The 27,951-nt window shown below is 37.4% G+C and overlaps 2 protein-coding genes across 2 annotated transcripts; both read left to right on the forward strand.

Annotated features, from left to right (window-relative positions):
* The first annotated feature begins 2,622 nt into the window (after nt 1–2,622).
* LOC104589116 (small ribosomal subunit protein uS17-like) lies at nt 2,623–5,739 on the forward strand. The gene is made up of 6 exons (XM_010247314.3): nt 2,623–2,741; nt 2,942–2,982; nt 3,081–3,181; nt 4,978–5,122; nt 5,218–5,307; nt 5,405–5,739. The coding sequence occupies exons 1-6, from the start codon at nt 2,730–2,732 to the stop codon at nt 5,496–5,498; spliced, it is 483 nt and encodes a 160-aa protein (XP_010245616.1). The 5' UTR covers nt 2,623–2,729; the 3' UTR covers nt 5,499–5,739.
* A 10,695-nt stretch (nt 5,740–16,434) lies between these two features.
* LOC104589117 (uncharacterized) lies at nt 16,435–19,867 on the forward strand. Its single transcript, XM_010247315.3, has 2 exons — nt 16,435–18,225; nt 18,799–19,867. The coding sequence occupies exons 1-2, from the start codon at nt 17,600–17,602 to the stop codon at nt 19,499–19,501; spliced, it is 1,329 nt and encodes a 442-aa protein (XP_010245617.1). The 5' UTR covers nt 16,435–17,599; the 3' UTR covers nt 19,502–19,867.
* The last annotated feature ends 8,084 nt before the right edge of the window (nt 19,868–27,951 follow it).

A 27,951-nucleotide genomic window follows, 5' to 3' on the forward strand; every position in this document is an offset into this window, starting at 1 on the left:
TCCAACTCACTATGCAACTGGAATTCGGATCATCTTCCGGTTAAGAGTATCTAAATCGTGCATCATTACACATAAAATTATATATTTTTCCACTTATTAATTTATAGTTAATCTTTAAATTTAGTTTAATAGAATACATATACAAATATATACAAATAGTACGAAATACAAGATTTTGCACTCCATATATTTGGATTTATACTCCTTCTGAACCGAGCCGTATGTACAGTTTTTTGAAATTCAAATTATCCTGGTCCGAATAAGGCATCATGAAATTGAAATCCATGTTCTATAGATCAACTGGCATTAATCGAATTTGATATCCGAATTCGATCTGATCCATTGTTGGTCATACGGGTTTGGTAAGATACACATACCCGATTCTATCACAAGACATTTACTAGCGTAGATCTATATAAATACTCTTGATTAGACCGGAACGAATCAAGTTCTACCTCTTTATTAATAAATACATTCAGGCCTGACCTGAGCCCGTACCTCCTATAAACCAGAAGCTATTAATTGCTAATTAATCTTAAGTTTACAAACCTGAAATCATAAACGTAACCTTTTCGGGCTACTCGGGTCAGGGCCGTAAACTTAACTTTTTTTCCGGCGAGAAATTTAGGTTTATACAACATGATTTGAGCAATTAATCTTATTAGTAACGCTTGAATACGTCTTTTATGCCGGGATGATAATAGGGCATGTACGGAGAGGGTTTTGTAAATTACAGATGCTATTCGCCTATTTAAACATCTCAATCTTTATTTGCTCTAAAATTCGTAGTGGATTGGGTTTTTGAGAATCTAAACCCTTATACTATGTGAAAATGCAAAACCCTCCCCGGCCTTATTTTTTTTCTATTTAAGGGTAAGGTCGGGTTGGATTTAGAACCTATATCTAATTTTCTATTATTTCTTATCATATATAACCAATAAATAAGTAAAATAACATATAAAATTTTAAATTATTTGATTAAGACATTTAGAAAACACATAAACTATCAAATTATCAATTATCCTTCACGTAAAATTTGAAATATTATTAAATTCAACACTTAGTACATAAAATTTTATGCATTCCAACAATTTGCGAGTCGGGGAGGAGCAGGTTTAGCTTAATATCATACCCTACTCATACCCGTACGTGTTGTAGAATCCCAAAACCCATAATTCAAACAAAAACTCCGCTCCATCAGAGATGGCATGCATGGGTATCGAGTAGGGTAGAAATTAGGGGTGTTCACGGGTCGGGTTGGGTCGGTTTATTGGGGTTTTCCCAACCGACCCGACCTAGTCGGGTTACCTGAGGTGGAAACCGAAACCGACCCACTGATACGCCAAACCGACCTGGTCGATTTGAATCGGGTTGGGTCGGTTTCGGTTTTGCTCTTGTATAAAATGACACCTAATTGAATTCTAATTGTAATTGCCTATTTGGTGTAAAAGATTATAGAAAGTTAGAAAATATGATAGATTGCCTGTTCTAATTGTAATTGCCTAATGGGCCTTCTAGTTCTAGTAGAAGACTAGTTATAGTTAAGTAGGAAACTACTCAAACAAGGAACTACGGTTCGGGTCGGGTTGGTTTCGGTTTTCACACAAAAAAAACCGAAACCAACCCGATATATCGGTTTATATATTTTCCCAACCCGAAACCGACCGGTACTGATGAAAACCTGGCCGACTCGGGTTGGTCAGTTTGGTCGGGTTGGGCATTCTTATGAATAGCCCTAGTAGAAATTGCCATCCCTAGTTTTATGCGTCTACAAGACTACAAATTGGTTGAACTGAACCATTAGATATTTATAGGGATGCTCACGGTTCGGTCAACTGAACCGTGGGGCTTTTTTTGGAACCAAAATGGTACTATCGGTTTTTGGAAAACCGGTAATCAGAACCGAATCAAAGCTAGTTGGTTAATCAGTTGACCGGTTTGATTCATCGGTTGTTTAATTTTTGTGATAAATATTATAAGAATATATATAAATATAAAAAAAATATATATATATATATAAAATATTATATTTTAAATAATAAATAATAAATAATATATTTATATATAATGCATATTTATTATTTTATAATATATAAAAATATAAAATATATATAATATACATAAATATATAAAATATATAGAAATATATTTATATTGGTCGATACCGCCAGTTTTCTATATTGGTTAATCGAAACCGAACTGATACTTTCAGTTTTTAAAAAATACTGGACCGAAACCAAATCGATCGATTTGATTAACCGATTTTTTGTTTTTTTTTTCAGCCCTAATATTTAATAGTCCAGGGCCCAATGTTTTACTTCACCAATCCATCTACTACATTGTCCTCCAGATGAACGGTTAGAGTTGCGTAATGACGAGGTATGGGGTTCATCGTAGCCCACTTATCTTGCAGTTCGTTCCATTCGAACAATTGCCTTGTTCCCGTAGCACTATCTCCTGAAAACAATATCATGTACACACCTGAGAGAACTACATCTCAAATATCGCCCGGACTTATATGTTAAATTATGGGAAGATATACTCTATTTACGGCTGGAAGCTGTGCTCTCAGGGTGTGTACACGATTGTTACTTCGAGGAGATACCATTCTTATCCCTCGCCCTCTCTCATAAAAAGGCTCATTGGGAGATTAGGGTTTTATTTCTTCGGCCGACTGCTGAGTCCTTCGTTTCTCCTTCTCCAAGGTTTTCTCTAATCTCCTCTCGATCATGGCTGAACAGGTTAGATTCGTCACTTAACGGTTTTTAGTCTTCATGTTGCCATTAGGTTTTCTGTAGGAACGTTCTCGAACGTGGTAATCCCACTGTTTTCGTGTTTTCCATTTTTATTTCCGTCGTGTTCTTCTCATGGTTGAAGTGGTTCACCAGTTTCGGTCGTTAAATGCCCCTTTTTTGTTTTTGTTTTTTAATTTTGTATGCAGACGGAGAAGGCATTTTTGAAGCAGCCGCATGTGGGCATAAGGTGAGACTAATTGAAAGAACCTACTTATTCTTGTATCAAAATCCGTTTGTTCTAGTTTTGAGTTGTTGCCTGGTTTTCACTGTATCAAAACGTTGCAGCTCGAAGAGAACTGGAAAGGGGAAAAGGCCCGGAAAGGGTGGAAATCGTTTCTGGAAAAGCATTGGATTGGGGTTTAAGACTCCCAGGGAAGCCATCGAAGGTTCGATCTCTTCTTCTTTATTGTATGATGGCTTCTGATACGGAAAATACTGATCCAAGACCAAGATGTATAGAGAATAAGTGTATAACATCTCCAGATCTATGTATCTATGGTACATAAGCACGGGATAGCGTCCACATGGTGTGAAATTACGTTAGGGCTCAATTAGGTCTTATCATATTCTCGTCTATTCCCCATTTTTGTTATTGACTTCTTATAATGTCTAGAAACCTGAAATCGTTAACTTTTCCCTTGGTGGCTATTAATTGCTTATTTATGTTATATGAACCATAAATTTGATGCGAATAAAGAGGCTTCTAATAGGTCTATACCATGTACTTGTATTAATCCAGGTTGGGCTTGGATATCTCTTCGTTCTGGCAGCTATGCTAGTTATGATATGTGTATACTTGCTGCTTAATTATAATCTATGGACTGCTTTGTAGACCATTTCGAGGTGGAATGGGAATTTGTTCACCTGTTCTAATTTATTTCATACTGTCCTGGTCCTGGGACTATGCCAATTTGTTTTGATGCTGTTGATGTTTGTTTTGCATCATGGTACGTTCAATGCCATTGCCTGCTGCCGTATTTCTTTTGGAGGTGAAAAATGAAATGGAGTTTTCCTTTGCACCGGGCCACCGGCCTTGTAGTTATCGGCATAAATGTTGAATTTGATGGTGTTCAACTTTGTTCTCTGTAGCTTCAATTGATTGGTGATTCTAGTTGCAAGAAGATAATAATCTCTGTTTTTTCTTTTGAGTACCAGCAATCCAAGGTCAATTGCTAAAGCAAGTAGACAATCAATGCTAACATCCTTTGTGGTGATTTAACTTGTATGTGTATGGCCAAAAACTAGGGCCGTTATGTTTGATTTTTATCATATCTTCTTTTACATTGTGATGTTTAGGTTTTGCTGCATGTAATTCTTGATGATGCTTGACATTTGTAATGATTTCTCTCATACATTACTGCGGTGTTAATGTCAATATAACTTGTTCTGATCGTTCTCATCTGTGTCAATAATCCTATTAATTTGATAGGTGCAGTCTATTGTTATGTCATGAAAGGTTACTCTTGAATTCCTCTTCCAACCAATGCCATCTTATGTCTCATAATTGCATACCTCATCCTCTTATTCTTCTTGCTTTTAACCTTTCAGCACCCTTCTGGTGGAAAAAGGTTCTTTCATTTAATCAATTACAAAATGTTTCTCTTTAGTTCAGAACCTATTGTTTCTAAGACCAAGGTTTAATGGAAATTGTCTCCCGTTTGGACCTATAGTTTCATTAAAGAATATTGATGCCTAAAAAGTACCCTTGCTGTCATAGCCTTTAATTCATATATTTGACGGTTGACATGGTCTCTCCATTAATCCTATTTGTTGATTTGTGTGTCTGGCCCCATGTTATTGCAGGATTTGTGGTATTGCATAGTTTGTATGCCATGCACTCACTCTGCTATTTCCTCACCACTATTTCTTTGAAGCTGTATTTAGTTTGATAGAAAAATAGGGAAAGGAGGGGAAAAGAAGGGAAAGGTATGGAAACCTATAGGTTTCCCTGCATTTTTTTGTAAAACAAACACTGCCTTGTCTCATGATGATCCCTTGCCCAACAATTTATATTCTCTGAACATTGTGATGTGACTTGAACAATATGGAGCTGATCCTTACAAGAAATTATGAACCCTTGAAATGTCCTACAGCTGTTCAAATTTTCACTTTAAACTTTAAGCTCTTGTTTACATTCATTTTCTTTAAAAATGCTGAGACCATGTTGGTTTTTTTTTTGCAGGAACCTATATTGATAAGAAATGCCCTTTTACTGGCAATGTTTCCATTAGGGGTCGTATTCTTGCAGGCACTTGCCATAGTGCTAAGATGATGAGAACCATTATTGTCCGTCGAAACTATCTTCATTATGTTAAGAAATACCAAAGGTAAGTTACTGAACAACTCCAAGCTTATATGATATTATATGATGATGACCTTATTGTGAGGAAGCTGATGGGTTACTGAACTCGTGACTGGATAGATATGAGAAGAGGCATTCCAATATTTCTGCTCACATTTCTCCTTGCTTCCGTGTGAAGGAAGGTGATCACGTTATCATTGGCCAATGCAGGTAAATGCTTAGTAACCTTGGTATATCATATATAAGCAATTTTATTATAATGTATTTTTATTTTGCAGTATTCATTGATAGTTTTGTATCTTTGCAGACCGTTGTCCAAGACTGTGAGGTTCAATGTGTTGAAGGTCATTCCTGCAGGATCTTCTGGTGGCGGTGGGAAGAAGGCCTTCACTGCTATTTGAAGTTGATAGTCTGTTATTTGTTACCCTGCTTTTGGCTGTTAGAACTTGGAACATTCCCCTAGAGTTTTAGATATTGTAGATGAGCAATTAGTGACAGGTCCCTTGGACGCGGTTATGATTTCTTTGGAATGGTAATTTTAATATTTTGGTTTTGGCGGACGGGATGCTTCCAGTATCCGTTTTTGTTTTGAATTTTAAATCGACATCAATGAAGTCTAAAGAATTGTTTGAAGGTGCACTATACCGTTAATTTTTCCCTTTTATTGCTTGAAGCTATTTATTATTCATCCCCTTCCCATTCTGGGTCAGATTGTTATATAGTCGGCCAATGAAGCTGATTACTGATGCTTTGGAAGTGTTGTCTTAGGTTTGTTCATTTTAACTTTTTTCTGAAACGTTTCTTCTATTTTCAATTTTGACCGATAACAAAAGCACCCGTTAATTTAAGGTCCTTTTACATGTTACATCACATTTGGCTGCAAAGTTTCATAAACCCAAAAGGAGCCGCGAAGAAAATAAACACTAATGGGTTTTTGAGAGTTGTGGAAGATTGAAGATTCATTTGTTGGCCGGGACGTCGACCAAGCATAACCGGGAGGAAGAAAGGCTGTAAAGTGTAAACCAAATATAAGCTAGCCTGCCAAAACGAATAGAGATGGTTCCTTGCATGGAATCCCGTTCACACCTAGGGCAGGGGTTGCCTTTTTTAACCAGAAAGAGATGTTACTCCCTTTAATAATCTATTTGAGTTTTATTCAAACTAGAACTTTTCAGAACCAAATCCATGTTTTAATAAAAAATTCCACCATTTAATCTTCGACTTTTTTCCCAATCCAATTTTACGCTCTTCTATTACAAATAAATAAAATCGGGCTGCAGACACAAAAGAAAGTCCATCCCTTCTTGGTTGGGGATTCTTATTTTATCTTATATGTATGCATCACGGAAAAAAAATTGGTCATGCTAGCTTTTGCAAAATTAAATTTTCTGCGAATGTTTGTCACTGGATCATCCTTCTGAAGCCTAATCCTCCTTTTTTTTTGGGTTTTCTAATCTTGTCCCAAGCAATTGTGTGGGAGCCCTGCTTTGAGGAACTACCCTTCCACCAGATTTTCTTTTTGCAGTTTTTTCCATTTCTATAAGACTTTCTTTGGGTAGGAAATTTGAAGACATCTGGTAAATTGGTAGTTCTTGATCAATAGATTGTACCATGGTAGATCTTCGTTCATATGAAAGGAGGTTGGCTTTCCACATTAATAATTTGTCTTAGTTTCTCCACTAGATTTAAATAAGCTTGAGTTTTTTTTGGTCTCCCAATCCATAATCTGATTCCAAGTTATTTGTCATTTGTTTCACTCCAAACATGTAAAGAATAAATCTTCTTTTCCTTCTATGAATGCTGGAGATATATAAGATTGAGCTTTTTTGAGGATTTATTTTTTCCCTGATATTGATTCAAAATGACTTAGAATATGCTTCAAGTTTTCCAAACAACTGGAGAAGACTGGACGAGAGTTCTTTGATAGGGAAATGCCTCTTAACATCCCTTGCTCTTCAGCACTTTGCAACAAGGAATTGCATTGACAGTATGAACAAGTATGGGGAGAGGGTGTCTCCCCCTTTGAGTGGCAGTTTTGGGGCCCCGATCTGTTTTGGACTTTGTACAATCAACTGGAAAAGACATTTTACTCTTAGCAGGTTTTAGCCCGTAAACCTGAACCTTATTTTTGGAATGATACAGCTTTTGATGGTTTTATCAAAGGGAAGGTGTAAGCATTTGCTAGAAACCTCAGTGGAGGTATATATAAGTCTTTATCCCTTGTTTTTTCCTGTTGTGATCCGTGGCTACTCTCCTTTGGCAGCGCAGCTCTCGTGAATTGTGGTCATGGTATATGATTTGTTTCATTGCATCTTTAAAGCTCTGCCCTCTGCCGATTGCATCTTAGACGCCGATTCTGGTGGAGTTATTTCATGCCAGAGGAATTGAACCAGAAGCTACCGATAAGAGGAAATGAATTTGAGGCGCAAGGGTGATCCAGATGGAATAGTCCTGGCCCAAAGCCCAAGCAGGAAGCAGTGTAAATTGTTTATGGGCCAAGCTCGAGTCTTGGCCATGAACAGGTCTACCTCTCGTATACTAGTGCAGTGTGGCTAAACAAAATAACAAACACGGGCCTAATCCTGAGTGTGGAGGAACGCTTGTTCCTGCAATGGAATAACAAGGATTGGAATTTAAATGGCGATAAGATGTGAAAGTAGATGTGCGAAAGATTGCTTATTTCTTGTGGTTCTTGAGAAAAAAGAGATTCTGCGTGATTTAAAAGTGTTAAAGAAACCTGAGCCTCTAAGGCCTATCATGAGTATCTGAAGCCTGAAGATTCATTTGAGGATCCACCCATCGACCTAAGCATGGAGAATGGTGGTGAAATAATAGCTGAAGTACCGTGTGTACATATATTATATTAGTGGTGACCCGTGTGATGCAGCGATGCTGTATTTCTACTTTTCTTATGTGTAAAATAGTAGAAAAGGTTTTCATTTCTTTTTCAGTTATTGGACTTCGAACTTTTCTTTCTATATATAGCTTATATATTATGAGAATCACATAAACCAACCCATACCTTATGGGTTGGGGCAAAGGGCTATACCTCCCATTGTGTTGCCCTATAAAGCCAAAAATTGTGTTTAGTATGAGATTAATAATCAAGTTAAAAAAAAATTCAAAATTGAACCGATGAAGATAAGATAAAATTCACATTAAGTTCTTTCTTACTACATTTTTTTATTGAACAAATCTACATTAAATTAAATTAATAAAAACAAAGGGAAAAACCTGAACCCAAGGAAAGGAGCAAAATAGAGGACACATTAATTTCTGTCCAAGCTAAGGTTCATATTTGGTTGACCCTTAACCTAACCGAACCCATCTAATTTACATACTACTTTATTAGAGAGAGCCAAAAGGGATTTAAGATAAAAATAAGGATTTAATGGGCAGGGGAGATGCTACAAAATTTGACTATTAAGGCGTGTATATGAGTGAGAGAGAGAGGGTGTATATGTATAGATTTTATGAGAGAAAATAAAGACCCATGAGGTTTTTAATGATTTAATATAAAAATAAATATGCACATGTGTGAGACATGAAAAGAGGAAGAGGTACTCATGAGCCCTGTGGTTAGAGGACCCTCACCTCCCCTCCTTCCTCTTTCTATTATACATATAGATACCAATATATAAGACATTATATATACATTTAATATTTTGTATCTAAAATCATAGGCCAGAGAGACATGGTAGATTAGTAAAGGGCTGCTTAGTTCTTACAAAGTTATGATAATCTTAAATAGGGATAGCAATGGGTCGGGGACTGGGTTCTAGGAGCGTTTTGTAAATTTTAGACCCTATTTGTCTCCATACGCCTCTCAACCCCTACCTGATCCATAACCCATAACGGGTTGACTTTTGAGAATCTAAATCCTCCCCACACATGAAAATGCAAAGTCATCCCCAACCCTATTTCCCCGCATTCAAGGATCGGGTGGGTTGGGTTTAAAATCCATATCTAATTTCCTATTATTTCTTGTTATATATAAGCAATAAACAAGTACAATAACATAAACAAACAACATTTCCAATTATTTATTTAAGACATGTAAAAAACACAAACTATTAATTATCCTTCACACAAATTTAAAATATTATTAAATTCAACAACTAATAAATAAAGTTCATATGATTTTCAACAAGCAATAATATGTGGGTCTGATTTATCCTAATACTATACCCTACCTGTATTCATAAGGGTTGTAGAATCCCGAAATCTGTCCCCCCCTAAAATCCGTCCCTAAAAAAAAAGAAATCACCCCACCAGGACAAATACGCAGTGAGTGGGGCAGAAATTGTCATCCGTAGCTGAGAACATTTTAGATGGATCAGAAGTGAACCATTCAAATCCACTCCGTGCTTTCTAGTGGCTTGAGAATAAAGCCTAGTTTGGAAAGAGGGCAAATGCAGACATGCTCAGTTCCAAACCTTGTATACTCTTTAGTTTTGTTATCAACCAGCCGATGGTTGCTTGTAAATTTTCTGGCTACTTATGGGGGAGACTTGGAATCAAATCCCACTGACACCAGCATCGGGGATGGACTACCCCTGTTATCTAGCCATATGAACCCAAAAAAAAATCAATAGCTTTGAAAATAAACAACAGTTATCAATTAAAGTTTAAAGAGTTAATATATTGTTTACGATAATCACCTATTTCAACAATGTGAACTATAGAAAGAACAGAAATTCCTTTAAGACTCGGTTTGAAAAAAATATAAATAGAAATATGTAGGATGCAAATACAAAATATAAGGTTTGCACTGTATATATTTATATTTATACTCTTAGCAAACTGAGCCTTCTGCTCAACTTTCTATTTTTTTTCTTATTTGCCATCTCAAACCATATATAGCTTTATGGAGCTGTATTTTTCCTAGAGTTGTGGGTTGCGGAAAATGAAACCCAAATACACATCATGTTAACAAAAACATCCCCTGCTATTCTGTGATTAAGAAATACCATATATCCCTTACCGGAATTTGCATGAGCGCAACTTCCCTTAGAGGTTGGCACATCCTTTATAGGTGCATACATAAATATGCATATAAATAGTGGCATGCACTCATGAATTGATGTGTCTAGCTCAAAGCTCAAGTTGGTTTGAAGTTGGCCAAATAAAGCCTCAATTTTAACACAAAAAGATTGTTGAATTGGGTTCCAGTTGCCCTAAAGGGGACTACGCAAATTGCATTTCTAAATTCTAGCTATGTGGGAAATTTGTGGAGGAAATTGTATGTATATGTCAATGTCTAAAAAATTGACATGTAAAGGAAATTGCTTTTCCAGGTGATGGGTTAATCGTCCAACCATCTATATCAAATAGGTTATCTTTTGATATCATAAACCATTTAATAAAAATCTAAAAACTGACAAAAATACAAAACGTTTGTAAAAGTATATATATATATATATATATATATATATATATTGAGTGTCAGTTGATCGATTTGACTGAAGGGGTTAATAATGGGTCTATGTTCTTCTTTCTAGGGAAAATTCCATATCAGTACTCTATATTTTGGCTTGAGTGATAATTTGGTTCCCAAACCTTAAAATGTGACAATCCAATATTCAAACTTTCAAAATATGACAATCCACTACAGAAATATCTATGGACATATTTTTGTTTTAAATTTACAAAACCATGACAGTGATAATTTGCATTGTTGACACTGCAAATTATTGTGATATTTCTGTAGTGGACATATTGGATAATCCACTACAGAAATATCTACAGACAGTGATAATTTGCATTGTTGCAAAACCATGACACTGCAAATTATTTGACTGTAAATTCGGACCTATTTTTGTTTTAAATTTTACCTTATTTTGTTTGATTTCCGTACAAATGAAGTAAATTATGACACGAGGCATAATAAAGTAAACTCCAAAACAAAATTAAACAAGAATTTGCATTTCTTTACATTTGCACTTCCATGTATTTGTACTAGTGTAAATAAATTTTGCACTGCAACAAAACATAACGTTGGGGGAAAAGTTTATAAAATATAATAGAATAAGTTTGCCCATTTCAACATTGGCCATTTTTTGGGTAATAAGTCATTGTATTATATACATAGTAATCAAAAGAACGTGGGTAATTGAGCTTATCTACGTAAGTGTTATGTAGGAAACATTATCTGAGTAAGTGTTATATAGGTACCTTGTACTTTGGGGTTAGTGATAGATAGGTACCCTAAAATTTTAAATGTAATACTTGAACACCTCGAACTCTTAGAAATAGACATCTCAATCTAACCATTATTACGTTTGTTACCCACAACATGTAAACTCACGTGTGACTTTTAAACATCCCAAAATCACAAACTACCATTTTTTCCAAATGTTTGTGATTGAAGCTATAAAGTGGGTTGGACTGCCTGTAGTGGTTTTGAATCCCATAGGCTGAGGCCCACATTATAATTGTATACATCAAAATTTATATAGAATAAAATTTTAAAATTTTTTTGTTTATTTATTTATTTTTCAGTTCTCTAAAATAATTCATACCACTCATGGCCGAACCCAATACGGCACAGCATGGGCCCGCTTAAACTCTGGCCATGCCGGGCTTCCCTTTTGAAGGATTCTGGGCCAAGTAGACATGGCCCCGCCAAAGCCCACATGCAAGCACGAGAAGACCCACAATGAACCTAGTAATTAATAATAATAATAATAATAATAGATTAATAGAAGTAGCTTTAGGGATATAAAATTCAAATTTAAAATGAGAGATAAGATTCAAAATTAAATTAAGGTTCAAAATTTTACAATATATTGACCCGCATGAGTTATGCAAATTATGAAATATTTCGAGGTTTGACCTGTTTCAGGGATAGAAAATTCTTATTTAATTATACCGACCCCTAAAGAGGTTTGTAAAAAAATATAAATCGTCTATTGATATTTAAAATCTTGATGGGATTTTTTTCTTCAGTTGGAATTACATATATCAGTGATGATTCAGTCCAAAAATCTTCAAATGAAACTCTGCTTATGCATCTATCTTCACCTTTTATCCTTCAATATTTTTAAAAAGGGATCTGTTCTGATTTTAATAGTGGGACGGACCCCACGATTTTAATAAAAATGGTATGGTGCAAACTGAGAACCTGTGCTAGAAAACGTACGCATATGGCAGTCGTAGCCCCACCCCTTCTGGGCCAAGTATGATCCAGAAGGATCTAAGACTACAAGTCTAAAACCATCCTCAACATTCATCTTAAAGTTGTTTCATTTTCACCTTCAATATGGTACGAAAGTCAACAGTTGTCTATTTCTTATGGGCCCCGTGGTGTCCTTCAACTTTTATTTCTTTCTCCATCTGGTTTTTAAAGTCGACCCGGGGATCGAACCGTTAAGGATCCGGTTACTGGGTCGAACAGTCCGACTGTTTAAATCAAACGATCGGCCCGTTCTAATAAAAAATAAAAAAGGTTAAAATTATTTGAACGATTAATCACCCGAGTCAATTATTTGTTGACCAAAATCAACGATTTTTAAAGAAAATTCGATTTTAAGAAAAACCGAAATTAATCACCTTACCAATTCCCAATTTTTCCGATCGAATCATCCGGTCTGGTCTGGTTTTGAAAACTATGCTTGTCATCATGGGCCTCTGCGAATCAAGTCAAATACCCCATTTCAAAATTGCGTCATGGGCTCTCATCTCTCTGGATTCCAATATTTATTGCTATTAATCTTATTCTTTCTCTTTTTTTTTTGCCCAATTGCTTTTCATCTGTAGTTTTCATTTCGTTTTCTGTTTGCATATTTTTGTGTCACAACTAGAAGATTGCAGTCGAAAATTCAACCACGCGTCGTTTCAGATTGTTGAGAAATATTGTGAAAACATTTACAGTAAGACCTGGAAATCACCTCGTTAGAATATTTTTTTGTTCGCAACGAGCCAAGCCCATTGCAAGATGTGAATCTGTGGTCTGAAACCATTTGATTGAAAAGCAAAATAAATATCATTTCATTTCACGTGGTGTCTGGAAAAGGCTACCAGCATCCTTCCGAAACGTCTATAATTTGAGATCCGTAGAACGTCATTTGGTTTGTCATCAGTCAACATGTTTGATTTCAGATCCCTCCGTGGACCATATATTATGCTTTGAGCGAGGAACTAAGTTCTTCTTTTCATTAACTTTTTTGATACTTTGCTTAGTATTAGCACACAGCAGTTATCCAGCTGCAATGGTGATACGTAGAAAAAGTAAAAGCAAAATAGATATAACTGACAAAGACTACTTTCATTTCATGTATACTACAGTGCATAATTACTTATAAATCTTACATATACATAAGGCAAAAGGATTGGAGGACGTGACCCTCGGCTATTGCAGTAAACGGAATATTTTGAAACCATAGTCATCATTTAAACCATATTCCAACCAATTTGAACCGGCTTCGGCTATATGAATCTTGTTTCCTCATTATATTTTGGTTAATATATAATTTAAAGCAAAGTCCAAAGTATTCAATACAATATTCGGGTATACTATATCCATATCCATTAGATATGTTCATGAGTCATGATCAAGGTTCAAAGTATCAATACGTATTGGTCCGTATTAGTATATCGTTTTGGGACCCTTTCGATATGTTCTTACAGTAGGTGTATTAGGGGTTTCTGATTTAGGGTGTGGAAGAGGCCTAAACGATACGCCCATAACGGCGTATCAGGCACATTGATATTTTGAACCTTGGTCATGACTAGGTTCGGGTTTGGCTTTTACCAAATATTGAATGGGCCCTGTCCAAAACCCGAGCTCAAAACCCAGCCCTTAAACAAGTTTAGTATCCATAATTATATATAAGATTTGCCATACATATCACACAAGTCATACATATCGGCACTATATTCTTTCAAAATGGGCCATATCAAATTGTATCGATAGATAGATGCCTAATTTTACAAAACTGTATATTGACCACTTTTTGATTGTTATTGAACTTTTATATAATTATAAAAATTGAAATAAATATTTTAATATTTAGTTTTTTGAAAACAATAAAATTAATAACTACTGGAAGTTATACAAATAATTTATTTTATTTATCCTAAATGATCTTTACGTTTTATTTTACATATAAATTATATCTAAGAAAAGAAAATATATTTGATGTAGCGCGATCTAACTGCTCCCTGCTGGAGGTGATCTGTTTTCCGGTCGGACAACGGACTAGGTTGATCTGCAAGAGGAAGATCAAAGAACCCGGGGTGGCTAACCCGACGAGATCGCTCCAATGTTTAAGTTAGCAAACTTGTTGCGAGCTGAAAAACTATGCTTGTCATTGTGGGTTTCATGGATCGGTTCCGGGATCTTCGTCACAATGAGATCCGTTTCCGTGTTAATTGAGGGATAACGTCGTCAACTGATAAGGCTTATCAATTCCGCCCGAATCGGGCGGGGCGAAGATAATGCTAGCTGTTATGCAGCGTGATCCCGTGAGGTTCAGAATCCGTTGGAGGGATTTTCGGGGTCACCACGTAGTGATCTAAAGTTGGTATCCCCGAGCTGATGCTTTTAGGTTCCGAACTAAGTTGAATGCTGAAGTGCCTTGGGATTGAAGTGATCCTGTTGCAATCTGATACCGAGCTGATCTCATCCCGATGTGACCTTGTCCCAAGGTCACCTTATCCAGAGGTGATTGAATATCTGAGCTCGATCTATTGCGGACTGGTCGTGCTAGGCTGAGTTATAATCTCTTGGTCAGGTCGTGTCCACGTGTCCCCTCTTTACTAGGTCGGGCAAAATCACTCTTCATCAATATTTCTTATTTAAAAATAGTTATTATTTATATAAAAATACTGAATAAATAGAATTGTCCAAAAAGTTTATTAAAAATTGAAAATGATTCTTTTATTTTATGCATATGTTAGAGTTGTGTATTGTTGATTGTAATGCTTCTTTTATATAACCCATTAAAATCTGCATTTCTGATGTATTTATACTTTAAGTAACTTTAGATTTAATATTACTAATGTATTTATATAATTTATTTGTATTTTTTAATATATTTAAAAAATCAGTAAAATGATTTAATTGGTAAGCTATGTTTGATTTAAAGGCAACGTAAGAAAAGAAAAGGAAATCTTTACAAAAACTTGTATAGGTTTCCTTTCCCTACTTTTTCCTTCAAATCAAACACATTTAAAATAAATTGTTACATGTCGATGTTACCGGGTTTGATCGTTGGCCCACTATTGATGCCTACAAGAAACCGTCATCAGTCATTGTCTCATTGATGCTTTTAAGCCATCCAGCTAGTAGTTTTGTAGTGTCACAGTGTGCTCTTCTCGCTGGACAGTCTGGGACCCCATGACTCATCATGGATCTTCTTCTTGGAATTTTGGGCCGAGTGGGTCGCACCTTTGAGATTTATTGACCACATCTTCTCTGGTTCTATGCACCTCTCTCTCTCTCTTAATTTTGATAATCAAATAGATTTTACAATACGGTCGGACGGATTAATGTGTCCACAAGTGCTCTCTGTTCCTCCTGGAATAAGAGCGATGGCCGATTGGTGCAAGCATAACCTGATAACCCATCCCCTGATGGCCTGATCCCCACCCCAACCCCGGTGGCAGCGGGATTTGATCTCAGCATCCGTTGCAACGAGTCATGTCAACTGAGTCCAGGTAATTAGAGCTAATTTTGCTGTATCCGTGGGTTATGCCACATTATCGTGACACTTTCGATCCTCTCTGCCTGTGCCAATCATAATACGACACATTAGCTAGGTACGCTTTTTAAAAGTTTCATAGGCTGACCTCGCCCTGTCCGTTTCCAATTGCTGTTTAGCCCGTCATGGGCTGAACGTTTCGCTGAGCTCCTTGGTCCTTTAGCTAGTACATGGTTCCGTGCTCGCCCGTTTCGGTTCTTGCCAAGGGATTGCCAATGGTGTTTGGTTGGCTGTGAACGGGGACGATTCATAATATAGTGGATTATCTTCGCCCACCTCCTAAATTCTCGGTTTTATATATATATATATATATATATATATATTTCTTAGATGTGGTTGGTTTATAATATTTTTAATTTTATTTTGATACAATATATCTTTTTTATATGTTTTTCTTTTTTTTAATTTTAATATTTTATTAATAAAATAATAAATTTTAATGTTAATTTTAACATAAATCTGATGGTTTTTCATTTCCATTATTTTTCCATTTATTTAAATGTTAATTTTTAAATATTTTATCAATAAAATAATATTTTTATTTATTTTATTATACTTTTTCATTAAAATTAATATTTATTTATTTATTATTCATAAAATATTTATAAGATATATCTCATATGAGATATGTAATCGACTATATGAAACACTACTGTTGGTGTAAATTATTCTGACTTACATAATTTTTTTTATAATTTAAAATAATTATAGATGAATTGATCATAATCACAGAATATAATTTATAACCACCAATTTTTCATTCGCACAATAAAACACTCTTTATCTATTCGTAAGGGCAAGCGGTGGGTTAATTAGTTCAGCCGGCCATACTTTGGCCCAGCACAGGATACCCATTACCCATCCCGTGTGCATCCCCTGCCCGTAACTCGTACGTGAAAAAACACTTTGAGCTCAGCTTAGTTCAACGGACTTCAAAAGAATATTACACATCGCGAATTCTTAACATACTAAAAGTCTAGAAGAAGTACTGAATACTGATGCTGTGTGGAGTGAGCGGGACAGGGGAACTGGACAAGGCAAGTGGCAGCTTTTGATAAAATAGAGGAATCATGAAGGATACTGTTATTACTTACTACTACCATTTACCATTTATATTTGTAAAATAAGCATGATTAGAGGGGGTAAATTTAGTCCAGCTGGACTAAAGGCTGGGGTTTGAGCTTTGTACTTGGTAAAGTGCGGCAGTGCGCAGGGTTGGAGTTGTGGCTGGGTAGGGTTGGGGTGGGGGCCCGTTCCAGATACCGTCGACTTCGGGTAGGACTGGCAAAAAACATGTGCCCAGCCTGTAAACAGCTGGATGCCAACGAAATTGTAATTAATGAATGCTTTATCTCTTTCTTCCGTACAGCTTAGAGCGAGGGACGAATAGATAGACGAGAGATAGAGAGAAATTCTTGATTTCTTTATTAATTTTCCAGCTGAAACCTGAAAGAGAAAGACTGGCCACAGATAACAGATTTGTGGGGAGAGTAGAGTTGGGTTGGGAAACAGCCGAAGACAAGTAAGTTAGTATAAGAGGAGATTGGTTTGGCGTACGTGCGCACTGCGCACCAGCTCAACTCACCATGGACGCACGTATCTCGATGGATTCTTCTCTACGGCCCAGCTATTCCAGCCTGTTGCAGCGCATGCACCATCGCATCACTCCCCCCTTCCCTTAAAATCTACCCGCTCGTGTTCTCAATCTCTCTGATCTATTTTTTTAGATCAATCAACCACTCTTTATACTTTTTTTTCTTATCCATTGAAGAGGTGAACATCTCTCGCCGGAAGGGCACATGGATCCTTGTCCTTTCGTGCGTCTCCTCGTCGGAAACCTAGCTCTTAAGATTCCGGTGGCTTCTAAACCCTCTCGTTGCGGTGTGCATCCTGTCTCATCTCCTTGTTTCTGCAAAATCAAACTCAAGAACTTCCCCCAACAGACTGCTATCGTCCCCTTGATTCCGCCGGAGAACCAGTTCCCGGACGGTCAACAACCTCACACCCTAGCTGCGAGTTTTCACTTGAGTAAAGCCGATCTAGAGAAGCTCGCCGGTAAGTCTATCTTCTCCTGGAAGCCTTGCTTGAAGATTGCGATCTACACTGGCCGGAGAGGGACTACGTGTGGTGTCAACTCTGGAAGACTCTTAGGGAGGGTTTCCGTGCCTTTGGATTTGGCGGGAACGGAGTCTAGGGCTTCTATTTTCCATAGTGGTTGGATTTCAGTTGGTAAAGATGCCAAGGGATCGTCCGTGCAGTTGCACTTGAATGTGAGAGCGGAGCCTGATCCTAGGTTCGTGTTTCAGTTTGACGGAGAGCCGGAGTGTAGTCCACAGGTCTTTCAGATCCAAGGGAACATCCGGCAGCCTGTCTTTACTTGCAAGTTCAGTTTCAGAAATTCCGGCGACCGGAATCAGTTGTCAAGGTTAGTCTTCCAATCGGTTACTTGGGGCCTTTTGCTTTCCTGCGATTTATTTCCTTTTTAACATTTCAGTTTTTATTTTACTTGAAAACTTCGGAAAATGCCGCCTATATACACAACGTATACTCTCTACTTCTCTACTGTAGATTTAGCATTCTCGTCAACGAAAAACCTGCTTAAGTTGTATGGTAAAGCTATGTAGTAGGGCCCTGAACTTTCTCTTTACCTTCAAAATGGTTACTACTTACTATTTAGTAGGCGGGGCGTTTGGGTTGATTAAAAGTGAGAGTTGTAACTTTGACGTGTACGGCAGTGGTCTGCCTTTATAATTTCGAACAAGAAGCGTTTATTTTAAAAGAATTTCATTATTCTTCTTTTTGAACGTGCAAAGAGTTCAATTTTGTCGATTTTTATCAAGTCAAAACCATAAATTTTGTCGATTTTTATGGTATGATTTTTGTCAAACCACGAATTTCCCAAAAAATTATTAATTAGTTCCGTGATTCTTCTTATAAACTCTTTTATTTTTAATTAAAAAACGCCGATTTATATTAACTCGTAGTCTGGTGCCAACAGATCACCAAGCAGTTCAAGAAGCTGGTTAAGCTCATTTGGAAGTGAGAGGGAACGGCCTGGGAGGGAGCGCAAGGGGTGGTCGGTCACGGTCCACGACCTATCTGGCTCTCCGGTGGCGGTCGCATCAATGGTAACCCCGTTCGTTGCTTCACCTGGTTCAGACCGAGTCAGCCGATCGAACCCGGGTGCTTGGCTTATTCTACGCCCGGGCGATGGAACTTGGAAACCGTGGGGCCGGCTCGAGGCCTGGCGCGAGCGAGGCAGCAATGATGGGCTTGGCTACAGGTTCGAGGTCATGTCCGACACGAATGGTGGCATGAGTGCAGATGGCATCGTGCTTGCCGAGTCCACACTCGGCACTGGCAAAGGCGGCAAATTCGTGATCGACATGAGTGGGAGTGGAAGGTCTACGCCGGCAAGTTCGAACTCGCCGGCGTGTAGCCCAAAGAGCAGTGGTGACTTTGGGTATGGGCTGTGGCCGTACTGCATGTATAGAGGGTTCGTGATGTCGTCAACGGTGGAGGGGGAAGGAAAGTGCAGTAAGCCGACAGTGGAGGTGAGTGTGCAGCACGTGAACTGCACGGAGGATGCAGCAGCTTTCGTGGCGCTGGCTGCTGCCATGGATCTTAGCATGGATGCTTGCAGGCTTTTTTCTCAGAGGCTAAGGAAGGAGTTAGTCCAACATCAGGACTTGCTGGGTTGATGATTCCGATTGTTTTGTCGTCATGTTATTTTTTTTAATTTTTTTTACCATTTTTCATTATTTCCTTGATTTTTAAGTGGTTTTGGCGATAGGTTTTGTTTTCGTCACCGTGAGATAGAGATACTACTAACGGCAGCTTAGCTGGTTTTCTGTAAAAGCTGTACAGAGAGAGAGAGAGAGAGAGAGAGAGAGAGAATTAGATAAGGCAGTTTTTTTGTTTAATTATTTTTCTTGGAAGTTTGTAGGTGTCGTGACTTTGTGAATTTAATTGTTATTTTGCGGTTGTAGTAAATAGCTGACTCAGCTCCAGAATTTGATAAAGTTTTTTGTCGTTGTCGAGCTGGCAAATGAAAAATTATTTTGATATGTTCTTCTGGCCTGTTTGTTTTGGTTGGAATCTAAGGTTGGGTTAGGGGTTAATGCAGTTGACAAACGTGGCATTGGGAGGTTATGAATATTATAAGTAAAAATTGCGTAAATACATTACCATTTTTGGTGGGGGCGAGAGAGGTGGTTGGTTACTATTAGTGGTCCACTTCATATCACTGTGAGGGTGAGGTGTATGGTATACAATGATATGTTTGTAAAAAAAAGGATAAACTCGAAGTGGGTGATAGCTGTAAGCCTGGAATGCGCGCCTTGCCTTTCTTATTGATTGAAAAGAGGATTACCTAAATACCTACCAGGTCACTACTACCTTCCGGTCCTCCTCCGTTCACAGCCATTATCCTCGTTGACGCAGAGGAGACAGACTTGAGAGAAACACATGCGGAAAAGCAAAGCACTGGGTAACCTGGAACTGGAAGAACCCATGCCCCATCTAGCCCTATGGGCTCTGGATCGAGTTTGAATTCTAATTGGAAAGGAGATCAAGGTGGTTTCCGGCAGGAAACGGCAAGAGATGGAAGTGCAGCCGTGACAGTGATATGATCCCAAGGAATGAGTGGGGGCCACCCCCACCCCCATCTTGCCCTTAACCGTATGTATTTGCCCTAATTACTATATCATAAAAGAAAAAGATGCGCCACCACGCACGCTTACATGGAATGGAGGATGATCCGGTTTACGTTCTTACTTCTTACTAGTAAGACTAGGAATATTCAAAAGTCAGAATGATTCAATTTGTTTTTTAAGTTTAACAAACTGCTCTATGCGTTACGTTTCTTCTTAATTCACAATAAGTAGTAGTGCACCGGCATACCGCTGTGCTGTGCATATAACAAAATGAACACGATTAATTCTATGTTAGGCCTGCCCTGATCACGGTTTTATTGGAGAGACGTGAGTGCAAGAGAGCAAGAGGCCTGACTCGACTCTTTACTCTTCAGCACATCTCCCCCCAAGGCCAAGGGCGTATTTCACACACTGACTACATAAAAAGAACTATATATATATATATATATATATATATATATATATATGTATATACTACTCTGGTAAATAAATTATCAGTTGTTCCATGCTCGGGCGTCTGTTGGACTTGGACTAACGGATTCAAACCTTCTCTATTCCACCTTGGAGATGGTCCATGTCTCAAATCTCAACAATTAAAATTAGTAAATAAATCTCTTTTCAAGGAAAGATGCCCTATGTTTTAAACCTTAAAGCTCAAGTACTAATTCATGTCATGTTGACTTAGTTTTAAACAAAAAATAATAACAATAATAATGGTGATACTGATACCCAGTTCTCTCTACTCTTATTAATTGGAGCAGCAGATGACCTGGATGGATCCTATGTTTTGGTTAGCAAGCCAATGCCAGTTTTGGACAGGCAACTTTACAGGAATTCTATGTTTGACTATGACCCATAAGTTAAACCCAGATTTGGGGATTTAACATACAGCTCATATTATCTTCCAGTCTCCACAACCATTGCCCAGCCGGCCCCATGACATCAAAGCACTTCCGCATTGAATGTAATAACCAAGCTCTCGCTCTACCTCTGAGCTACTGGCACATGTGAGGTCCTTTCAAACAAATAACCAAGATCAACAACCATACTTTGGACGTAGGCTTAAGTTTGAACTTTGAAGAAGGGAAATTTCGGATCCCATATCTCTCTCTCTCTACAGATCCAATCACATTCCCTTCATATGAAACTGTTGCCCCCAAAGCCCATGCAAACATTATTACAATGAACTCAAGTGGGGAAAAAATAATGAGAGAGATGACATCCAATTAAATGCAAGGACACAAATTTGTCTAAGCTTAATTAGTAAATAAGTAATGGAGTTTTCAAGTTGCATTTACAAAATTAATAAACACCATGGCATTAACATTTCAGTCCTATAAATTAAACTGGCGTATGTGCTCTTTCTTTCGTCTCACTACCTCTACTAATCTTCTCCCTTTTGTTACGGCTCCTGCTAATTAATTTTGATTCTTTTTTCTATTTATTTATATTTTGGTTTCATGGGACTATACAACAGGGATATCCCATGAGTCCATATCTGGTCCCTCATAGCCATTGCAGCTGTACGCCACAACATCTTATGATCAGGGCAAGAAATTTTGACCTATTTTTTTTTTTAATTTTAGCTTATTTAGTTTGATTGCAGTACAAATAAAATAAATTAAGACATATAAAGTAAAACTCAAAACAAAGTTAAACCACAATTTGCATTTTTTTCATTTGCACTCTTATGTATTTGTACTAGTGCAAATAAAATTGCACTGCAACGAAACGCAACCTAATGCATGGTTTGGATCTCCTCCCCACATATCACTACAACGGCACATTGAGAACACCCCGCTTATAGGTGATTTGGATGCTGATTGATGGTGTGCGATCTGACTGCTCTCTAGTCGTCTGGCTACTTCTTGGTGGTTGATGACTCAGAGGTCGAGATGGAGGATTTATGATGGATGAAGACTTAGATGCCGAGTTGGGTAGCTCTTTAGAGAAACCTTCAAGGAATCAATGTCAGAGGACCCAGGGTAGCTAACCCGGCGTGGTCACTTTGATGCTTAAGTTTGTAGTAGCTGTATTGCGAGCTGAAAGCTTGTAATGAGAGAGCTAGTATGCAAATAATCGCATGTATCTTCCCCCTGTGAGATTGGAGGTGAGGCCTATATATAGGCGTTGCTTGGCGTGGGCTTTACGCACCGTGTCCGAGGTCTCCGGGAAGACGTGCCTAACTAGCCCGATGTCCTCGGAGGTAGTTGTGCACGTAGATCAGTCTTCGCGCCTTGTTCGGTTTCATTCGAAACATTCGGTACGGGGGCCAAATTCCGAGAAACCCGAGAGTGTTGGGATATGCATGCCGAATTGGTCGGTGAACACGTCTTGCAGGTCATCATCTGGACCTCAATCAGGTCAGCAAGCCCTCAAGGGAGGTCATTTTTACTGTACTAACGAGGTGCCATAGATCGGCCCCTGGACGAGGTGCTACAAGCCGCTCAGAGTTGTGGACAAGGTTGTCAACTAGGTTTTTGTCAGGTCAGTGGTGGTGCAAGTCGCCAGGTTGGACTCCATATCTTTGGCTAAGACAAGTAATCACCTAAGTGGTGTCGATGTATCATCCAACTGTTCTGAGATGCCATGTATCATGATGTCATTAGAGGGCCAAATCCGCCCTCATCAGTTCCCAATATACATATGTGAGTGTCTTGTGAGTAGGTATGGGTAGGATTCCTGTGGACAAGAGATAAGGATTGGGCTGTAATGCCGTTGGGAGCAGTTATCAGGACCTTTGTCTTCGGATTAGATCTGAACTCGTAACCCATCCCCCATCCCCTTAACCCCCAAACCGTGGTGGCAGCGATATTTAACTCTGTTTTTTAGTGCAAATATTTATTCTAATTTCAGAAGAGTTGTTTGGAGTAAACTTCTTATTTTTCAGTATTATTGGTTTGGAGCAATTCTTTCTTCGTGGAAAAAAGGGGATTTTTTTTATGTTAAAAAAACTAAAATAAAATAGAAAATATCTATGATGCCAGAAAAGTATGGTTTGAGAAGGCAGAAGAACACCAATCAAAGTCCTCGTGAATTTTGATAAAAATCACCTGATTGGTTAGCACTTTTATGATAGGGTTTGATTGTTCATAAGATTTCTATCATGTATTTTCGGTATGATAGTCAGATCTTTAATAAATTCCTTTAATTTATTTTGAGTTTGTTATAGTTTTATTGGTAGAAAAGGTAAAATAAAATAATGTAATGATTTTTAAGCATGAAACACTGTAAAAAAATTGAACATGTACCGTACTTCAAGATAGATAATTAAGGGCCTATTCAGTTCTCAGCAATAGGGGTTTGGATCACACAATTGGAATGGCCATTCCTCCAACTATTTGGTTGGGCATTCCTGATGGATTGACATTCTTCCGTTTGAGATGATGTCCATTCCTCTATTCCCTCTCCCTCTTTTGGAAATAAAATTCCATTTTAGGTTGTTCAAATTCTCAGTGTAATTCCTGTTTGAGCCAATTAACAGATTATAGACCAATTTCAAAGGATTTAGACCGGTTCTAATTCCAACTCTGTTTATAAATTAAATGGACCCTAAGCTTTTTAATGTATTTCACATGCTTGCAAGTTGCAACCTTTGTTATACATCCATGAGATTCATGTTGCTATTGATCTACTTTGTCATGTTTTAATTTCTTTTTTTCTTTTATCATGTATTTATTTCATTCACTTTTCACCAAATCCACTTTGTTACCCTTTTTTAGGTCCTATTTGTTGTAAAAACTCAATTTGGAAGGAGTAGAAATACAAATATATAAACTGCAAAACCTTATATTTCGTATTAGTTTATATTTTCATATTGTACATTTTTTATTTATGTTCTTTTTAAATCGAGCCTAAAGAACAAACAAAATCCAGGTTGAAAGGAATTTCGGTTTCCGCCCCATTTATTGAAGTGAAACAAATGGATCCTTAAGAAAACCCGAAATCGTCTCACATTTAAACCCACTTGCAAACTTGTTTAATTTGTATCGACCTTCAAGGAAGGCGAAGTTGTTTGTCTGTTACCTGGGCTGTTCCAACAATGCCATTCATTCCCAGGCTTTGTGAGTTGAGCATGTTTCCACTCGTTAATAGGTAACCATCATTTGTCCTAGTATGTTGATACTTAGATACCCTTAGGTTGTGTTTGCTTGGTTCACAAAAAAAAAAAACAGATTATTAATTTTCACAAAATTCCTTTAGGCTCAGTTTGAAAAAAAAAAGTATAAATATATAGAAAGTAATACAAATACAAGATTTTACTCTCTAAATATATATTTTTGTACTTCGAAATGGAACCTTACAAACTTTTCATCAAATTTTATTTCTTTGCATTTTGACGGAAGGAAACACGACTTAAGGTTTAAAACAAACGGCGAGACCTAGCGAATGAGAGGCTCAATGTTTTTTAGTATTATTTTTAATAAGTATAACTTCCTTCCCTAATCCCTAGTTCCCTTCCTAGGGTGTAGGGATGTCTCCCATTTATTGAAGGAAGTGGAAGGCCGGTCGAGAGGGTCCATTTTTTGCCTGTCCAGCGTATAAGCCATTCGAAACATGTTTCTATTTATTTTCACATTTCACTCCGAGAATCATGATTTAATTCTTTGGATTTTTATACGACGGGGCCGCTCAAAAGGGCAAAAGATGATGATGCTGTCAGATTTATTTTTCATTATCCAACTGTTGGGTACATGGTTGAGCTGGCCCAGAAGTCCATGGCCATCTTTCACTGCTCGGCTACGTTAGCATAGTCCGACCAAGTTACAATATTATTGTAATCCCATTGACCACGTCAGCCATGCCCCTCACGGATAAGCCCACCTAGCGGATAGAGATGGAAAGACAATTCCACCGAGGGGACTCTACCCCCTGTAACCTCGACGGAGAAGTCTATCCCAATTTTCTTGGAAACCTATTCTGATCAGGATACGAACCGAACCCTTTAGCTATAAAAAGGAATGATACTCCATGCTCGAGGTAAGGGACTCTCCCAACTTCTAACACCCATACTACTGATTAGGTCGAACCAGCATCCTTATTGTTCGGCCCGGCCATTCACCACCTCCTACTGACTTGGGCATCGGAATACTTACCCGGGGATAATTCCTCAGGCCTCTAACTTCTTCTTTGATCGCAGGTCTTGAAGCGCAGTCTCGCCCTTAAAGCTTGGACCCGACCTGCCAGAAAGGATTATCTTATTGCCATCATCGATTTGTGCACTACCTTGGATTGAGCGGCATCAGATTTGCTCCATCTGTGAGAAACATATTTGGTTTCACTTGAAAATAGATATATCTGTCTTAAAGAAAAGATTCAATTCATCGAAAGTTTAGGCCGTATTTGGTTTAATTCTTATTCTTTTTCAATTTTATCCAAAATGAAATTTTAAAATAGACAAAAAAAGTAGAATGAGAAAATATTACTATGAACCAAAACTGTGTTGATAATCATAAATTGCCAGCCTAAATCTCCAAACATGCTAGAATATATGTTTACTCGTGGATGGCTAGTAGTCAATGTATGTCGAGGTGAGTTTCCAGCTGGTAAACATCTACGCATGGTTTTCAAAACTGGATTGAACTAGACGGTTGGATCGGAAAAATCGGGAACCAGTCAGGTGATCGGTTCTGTTTTTCCCCAAAACTGGATATTTGCAAAAGGATGCTGATTTGGTCAGCAAATCGCTAACTCGGGTGGTTCACCGTTTGAACCATTCAACGGTTTTGACCATTTTTTTATTTTTTTGTTAGAACAGTTCGAATGGCCGGACCGTTCAACCTAGGAACTGGACCCTTGACTGGTTTTTTCTCCATGTTGGTTTTAAAAACCTTGCATCTATGGCTGCTGTTTTGTAGGTATAGAGTTTCTTTAGACTATGTTTGGTTTGAAGTAAAATGTAGGGAAAGGAAGGAAAAGACAAAGAAACCTATATAAGATTTGTAAAGGTTTCTTTACCTTTCTTTTGTTTTCCCTACCTTTTCGTTCAAATCAAACACGGCCTTAAAGAATGAAAGTGAGTAAGATGGGGCATGATTATTTTTCATACTTGACATTACTTTAATTTTTTGTGCTATGAACTGATTTTTTATTCTAAAAAGAATGTGCCCTATGGTAAGAATTTTGTAATAAAAGACTAGTGTTATTCATTGTAGCCCAAAATGAACAAGAATTAAAATAACGAAGCCCGGCCAGAGCAATGAACCAAACATAGCCTCAATTTCTTTCATTTTGAATCCAGTTTTGGAATTTGGATTTGCTGTGTTTTTTTGGTGTTCAAGTCAAGATCTGTTACAAACAAGATTTGCACGTCATCAAGCTATAAAAATTACGCAAAACTTATTTTTATGGGTCCAGATCAGGTAGGCTCACTCATTGAGTGCAAAGATTAAACGCACAAAAACAGATTTTTAAAATAACTGTCAGAATGTTTATTTATTGATTGCTTATTCAATTGAATTCGCATCAGCACCCTACAGAGTAAATCCTACGGGTGGATGCCTAAATGCACATCCAAGCAATGTATTGGGAATATCTCTCAATGACAAGGGAGATATTCCCAATGCGCGCATCAATATGAACTCTATTCATTTGCTTGCGAGGGTATCTCTATGAGTTTGGATATGTTAATCACAACACATTTTTTGCTATGCTGATCCAATTGTACATCTGGAACATCAGTTGTATTTTACATCATTAATAATAATGTATTGGAAATATCTCTCAATGACAAGTAAAAAAGATGTTCCCAGTGAACATTGAGACGTGCATGTAGGCGCCAATGTGAATACTGTTCAATTTGCTCGGAAGGGTATACATATCTATAAGTTCCGATATGCTAATCAAAATGCATTCTTGAAGTGCAGGTGCCCAATAAATGTTTCATTTCTAATGAAACCATGGTTCATTAGAAATAGCACATATTGGTAGATCCAAATTTGATTTATTTGTTTCCTGATTTAAAGGAAACTACAACCACATATTGGATAGTATTAAAAAATAATTGAAATAGCACATATTATTAGCAAAATGAACTGAAATTGATTTTGATAATATATATTGTGAACATTTGTTGAAAAGCAGAACGCTCAAACAAGCTTTTAATATTACGGATAGATGAATATTAATTTTAAGTCAACACTCTACTATGGAACGATAACAGTTTGATGGACAAGACTTATTCATCATTCTTTATTTAAATTTTCGAAAACAAAGCATTTGAATAGTAACTTGTTGATCACTTGGTCTTTTCTTGACAATAACATCTTGCTAGTCTTTCTCCTTACGGCAAACTTTCTTCATTAATAGGGATTTCTAATGGATAGAGATGGGATTATCTTCCTTCTCTGTTATTGCAGAGGCATCTGAATAATTGAAAGAATTAAAGTTTGTTGAAGTATCCATGGCATAATTTTTTCTTCCTGTTTGATTTTAACTTTCAAAATTCCACGATGGTCCAAGTGTATAGAAATTCCGTTATGTGTTCTTGGCCTTCA

This window comes from Nelumbo nucifera, chromosome 5 (genome assembly GCF_055504915.1).
Source record: "Nelumbo nucifera cultivar China Antique chromosome 5, China Antique-T2T, whole genome shotgun sequence".
NCBI lineage: Eukaryota > Viridiplantae > Streptophyta > Magnoliopsida > Proteales > Nelumbonaceae > Nelumbo > Nelumbo nucifera.